A 5,930-nucleotide genomic window follows, 5' to 3' on the forward strand; every position below is an offset into this window, starting at 1 on the left:
CTTCTTTGCAGAGGCAGCACTTACTGTCTGTTGCTGTCTTCTCAATTTTGACTTTGTATGCCTTTGTCCTTAAGGCTTGGTCTTGTGCAGCCAGAATTAGTCCCTCGGTCTCTTTCTTCAATTTTCCTGCTCTTAGCCATTGCCAGGTTTTATTATTATCTGCTTTCCCAGCTATTTTTTTTCATGTATCGGCCATGTAGTGCTTTGTCTTCCCATGCCTCTATTCTGTTCTTCATTTGGTCTTTCTTGTAGGCCAGTTTGGTCTCTCCAGTAGTTAGTAAACCTTCCTGATATACTAATTTCAGTGCATCTTCATCATTGTTCTTCAGATATTCTTCCAAAGCCATTTTTTCTTCTTCAACCATCTGATGTATTTGTAGCATTCCACGCCCACCTATTTGCCTTGGTAGTATATTATTATTATTATTATTATTATTATTATTATTATTATTATTATTATTATTATTATTATTATTATTATTTTACATTGAAGTGGTGAAGCGTCAAATAGAGGGCATTTAAAATGTATTTCTCTTGGTGTACCTCCAGGTATAACTATTTAAGTCAATATTTTGTTATTTTTGCTGGAAGGGACTTCTTCCAAGCTGTCAAATAACTCCAATAAGCCTAGATCCTCAGGGAAGAATGGTAAAAGCAAATTTCCTGCCTATAATAAGTGATTTTTTTTTTCTTAATGCAATGCGTGAAAATTTTTACACGTAGAATGAGGCTGTTTTGTCTCAATACCTATTTTCTACGTCTTTGCATTTAAGGATCATTGCTATTTTATTGCCCACTCATCCAATTTAGAAAGATCCTCATCAGGTTTTTATTCTTTGTTCACTGCAAAAGGTGTGCGTGACCTGAGCCATACCTGAGAGCATTCTGGTTGACATTAACTTCAACTGCATTGTATTTTTTCCTTCAGAAATGATGTGTGATCACCAGGAACAGCTTTGCTTGAGTGGCTGGCAGTACCTTGACTGCTTGTCGCAAAGTGAGCTCCATAAGAGTCTCATTTGCAAGTGATGCTTTTTAATCTGAATGATTTGGTAGTGAGCAATATAGTGACCCATTGTGAACATGATACTGAATTATTCAAGGATGGTAAAAAGATAGTGAAATAGGCTTGGAAACATCCTCTCCAAAATTCAAGAGTAGGCTACACAATGACAAATGTTGTTAAATGCAAAATGAATGAAAAATATTGTGTGTTGAAACAAACATTTCTCATTCCATGTATGCAGACTGAGTTCACACTTATAATGTCATTTGTAGTAGTGCAAGTGACGGAATTTGCTCCATACTTTCATACTCCATACTCCCTACTTCATAGGGGACTGGAGGCTAAAACATATAAGGAACAGTTGCTGGAATTGGGTATGTCTAGTTTAACAAAGAGAAGGACTGGGGGGGGGGGAACATGATAGCAGTGTTCCAATATCTCAGGGGCTGCCACAAAGAAGAGGGAGTCAAGCTATTCTCCAAAGTGCCTGAAGGCAGGACAAGAAGCAACGGATGGAAACTAATCAAGGAGAGAAGCAACCTAGAACTAAGGAGAAACTTCCTGACAGTTAGAACAATTGCCTCCAGAAATGGTGAATGCTCCAACACATTGAAGTCTTTAAGAAGAGACTGGACAGCTATTTGTCTGAAATGGTATAGGGTTTCCTGCCTGAGCAGGGGGTTGGACTAGAGACCTCCAAGGTCCCTTCCAACTTTATTATTATTATTATTATTATTATTATTATTATTATTATTATTATTATTATTATCATCATCATCATCATCATCATCTCTGAGGGCCTATTCTCCCTGACACTTTATTTTTTTAAAATTCAGTTTCTAAGAAGAATTTGGAGAAAAAACCCCCGGCAATATATTGACTTAAGTTCTAATATTATCTTTTATGACTTTCTTGCAAGCAAAAATCAATGGGGGAGCCAGATTCACTTACTAACCATGTTATTATCTTGACAACTGCAGTGGTTCACTTAACAACTATGGCAAGAAAGATTGTAAAATGGGGCAAAATTCACTTAATAGCTGTCTTACTTAACAAGAGAAATTTTGGGTTCAATTGTGGTCATAAGCCAAGGATTACCTGTAGTTAAGATCTCATCCAATCCATGGTTATTTTTAAGTTTATACAGAAAGAATTTTTTTCAAATGATGGGGTAATATAAACCTCTAAACTGAATTTAACGCGGCTTGCCATCCTTAGGGATTTGTTTTGTCATTGGTGATAGTTCTGATACTTTAGTCAAGATCTAGAGAAAGTAAGCCTGTGGAAGAGTTGAACTGCGAGAGGTGTGCGGTATTTGTAATGTTTGAATTCTGCTTTGTTTCCCTCCTCAGTGGCTCTTTGGATTTTACATCTTCCTCTTCCCTGGAGCATCGTTCTCAGTCCGCAGTAGATACAAACCACAGCATGTCTTTTTTGGAGCCTTCCTCCTCATCCTTTCCATCGCTACTGCTCTGTTGGGTATTCTGGAACAGCTACTCTTCAAAATCAAGTAAGTTATGTTTTTGTTAATGTATGCCTACATATTATTTATATTTAGACTAGGGTTTTAAAAATTATTTTTAATAGTAATAATAGTACTACTACTACTACTACTACTAATAGACACCTAGGATGCTGGTAGCAACCCCTGTTAAACATCAGTGCCAGCCAATTTGAATGTTCAATTGACTGAGGTTCATGTTTAATAATAATAATAATAATAATAATAATAATAATAATAGTCTCAAAAAGCAACAAACATACCTCATGCTCCTTCCTTCTATTTTGAACATAACAACAACAACCCTGTGAGATAGGTTGGACTAAGAGACTAAGAGACTAGGGTCACCCAGTTGGTTTTCATGCCTCAGGCAGGACTAGAACTCACAGTCACCTGGTTCCTAGGCTGATGCCTTAACCACTAGGCCAAACTGGCTCAACCACTTGCCTTAACTACTAGACCAAACTCATGGAGAGCCTCATTATCCTCGTTATCTTGGATTCTTCAGGTCTGTTAGACTACAATACAGTTGGACTACTATTTCCAACTAGCCAAGTGTCATGTTGACTGGGAATTATTACTTAATCCAGTACATCTAGAACACAGCTGATGGGAAATGTTATTGTCACTCTTTTGATGGTGTTTTCTTGATTTATGCCACTACATTCGATCACACATGTGCAGTATAAGCCTGTTCCTTGTTGAGGATTAGCTATATGTCTTTGGAGGTTTTCAGAGATGATGTTGAAATGAAAATTTCTTTTTGATTTTTTTTTGTCCTAACATTTCCTTTATCTGGCTCCATTTCTTCCCTGTTTCTTCTTTCTTCCACAGAGTTTCTGCCATTAGAGCCAGAATTGGTTGTGCTTGGGGCAACTTTATAAGCACTGTAAAATGAATTAATGAATGAATGAAAGAATGGATGGGTGAGCTGTGAAGTAAACGACCCCAGCATATAAAGTACTGCTTAAAACATTGTGAACCTTTTTGATTTTTCAATATTTCTGCATAATTATGACCTAAAATATAATCTGTTCTCCATACAGGTTGTATAATTAGATCAGGGGTGTCAAACTTGCAAGTCACGTGACATGTTGCGGCGTATCATGACTTTTTTTCCATTGCCGGCAATGGGGTGGGCACAGTTTCAGCATGATGCATCTAGCCCTTGGGCAGTCAGTTTGACACCCCTGAATTAGATAAAGAGAATCCAGTCGAACAAATGAGACAAAAAGATAATACTTGTTCATTGATTTATTGAGGAAAATGAGTGGAAGTGTGGAAAAACCTTAATATTGTCCTTCTACTTTTGCAGGGATACCTACAACCTCTTTGTCTCGGAAGGAATCCTTGCCAACACCTTGGGCCTCCTAATAATAGCTTTTGGGGCAGTTGTGGGTTACATCTTAACCCGGGAAGACTGGCGGAGACCGCCACTGGCTGAGGAGCTGGCATTGTCCATGGATTTCAAAAACCTCACTGAAGAAGGAAGCCCAACAAGTACGCACTGAGGCTTGCTGTGCCATCTGCATTGAGGAGCTGTGTTTCTATGTGGTATCTGACTTGTCCTGTAGCATCATGCAATTGCCACTGTTACACATATGTAAGCAGTCCTTTTGTTTCATGACTCCCATTGCACATGTTTTATATTTTCACATTGTTTTTTTCAATTGCTATTATAAATGTAGCACAGAGAGAAGGATCTGTAGCCCCTGAGCTGTGTCAGTCATTTGTGCAAATGGAGATTATTTGTCATGTTCCCTGTTGAATAAAAGCATGATAAGATTCCAGGTTATTATTATGCCATAGGATTAAATCCAGAGTGGGCAAGTTTTGGAGGAGGAGACTGTACTTTTGGGGTATCAAAGCCACAGTAAAAAAAGCTGAGACTGGGATTTTGGTGACTTCATTTTATGTACCTTTGTTTGTATGTATATTTAATTTGGGGGACTATGATAAACCTATCAATAGTCTTGCACACATTTTGTTTTGCTTCCTGCTGATAATCAGTAGAAATCAAATATCTTTATTATGTTCTTTGACCAGAATTTATAATAGCACAAAATAGCACCTCTCTTTCGTTTGGTAATTTGCTGCTAAATTTCAGTAGTAATTTTGAGGGCCTCTGAAAAGTGTGCAAGAAATGGATTCCATAGATACTTATGGACCAGGAACCACCCACTCATGTGTTAGTTGCTTTTGCAGTATTGTTGGCAACCTCAAATGGATCAGATGTTAGGAGGATAGCAGCTTCTGAAACTGTAACACTGACAGATCAATAGCAAATACAATTTCAAATGAAAATTGATCGTTCAGTGTCATAAGTATACATATAGTTTTTCCATCTGTTTCTATGAAGAAATCAAACTCAGTAGGGGATAGGATAGAAAACAGATGTGTGTCTCTTTTGCAATTTAACATTTATTTTTCCTTTGACAGCAGATATTTGATTGAAATGCCTGTTCTTTCTGTCATCATTGCCTTGAGAACTATCAGATTTGACTGTGTTGACTTCTACACTTACTGTTAAATAATCTCTCTGCAATGTGTGTGGATAAAAGCCTTTCTTTTGATATATATATATAAAAGGGTGGGAGATTTGAGATTCTTGCCAATTCAATTAATGCCCCTAAAATTGAATTTATAGACATAAGCTAACTTTTCCCATATTGGCTGAGAATTTTGGGAATGGCATGCCCAAGGTATCTAGAAGGGACCAGAGACAAAAGCTGGTTTCAGTACAGCTGTCTTTCTTCTCTGTCCTTTTCTGAATGATGAAATGTTTTGAAAAACCAGAAAGATTGTTAAAGAAACAATTGCTTTCTGGGCAATTATGCAGATATTCAGTGCATCCATCGTAATAAGAAAAACATATTTACCTCAAATATTTTTCATAATGTAGCTAGTAGAATGCTTAGCTAACAAAGATGAAGGCACTTCTCAAATGCCAAGTGTTACATGGGAATTATGCATTTCCTCAAGTACTCATTGACCTTTCTTAACAAAACAGACTCCAAATATTTAACAGAGTGAAAGGGGGGGGGGAATGATCTACTTCTTTAAGCAACAACTTTTACTTAACAATGTATTGCCTTGAAACAACTTTCTCTTATTCTGGAATTGTTTTGCTTGTGTTTGACACGTAAGCTGGATTCCAATAAATATTTGCAGCAAAAAAGAAAAGAAATTTGACTCTTGTTTGTATGACTCAACCAAGTGTTTTAGCCTTCTTTTGTGTTTTCCAAATTCTCCAACCGCACCCAAACCTGGTCCAGAAGTCATACTAAAAATGTGACATTTCCCAACAACCTCCTTACTATCTCCTGATGCACCATAGCCCTTCTCATGGGTGTGTGGTTGGCCTCACTAAAGACAACAGCTGAATGTTGTGAGTTAGAAACAGCCTCTTTTTCTGACAACAAT

The 5,930-nt window shown here is 37.3% G+C and overlaps 1 protein-coding gene across 1 annotated transcript; it reads left to right on the top strand.

The window, feature by feature from the left end:
- Positions 1–2,343: 2,343 nt before the first annotated feature.
- Positions 2,344–5,690, top strand: LOC120313114 (cytochrome b561-like; the record flags this gene model as incomplete). The annotated part of the gene is made up of 2 exons (XM_039354648.1): positions 2,344–2,516; positions 3,823–5,690. Coding segments are annotated over 2 exons (369 nt in total), but the record flags the coding sequence as incomplete, so codon positions are not given.
- Positions 5,691–5,930: the final 240 nt, after the last annotated feature.

Source organism: Crotalus tigris, unplaced genomic scaffold (genome assembly GCF_016545835.1).
Source record: "Crotalus tigris isolate CLP2741 ecotype Arizona unplaced genomic scaffold, ASM1654583v1 scf7180000018581.846390, whole genome shotgun sequence".
Classification (NCBI taxonomy): domain Eukaryota; kingdom Metazoa; phylum Chordata; class Lepidosauria; order Squamata; family Viperidae; genus Crotalus; species Crotalus tigris.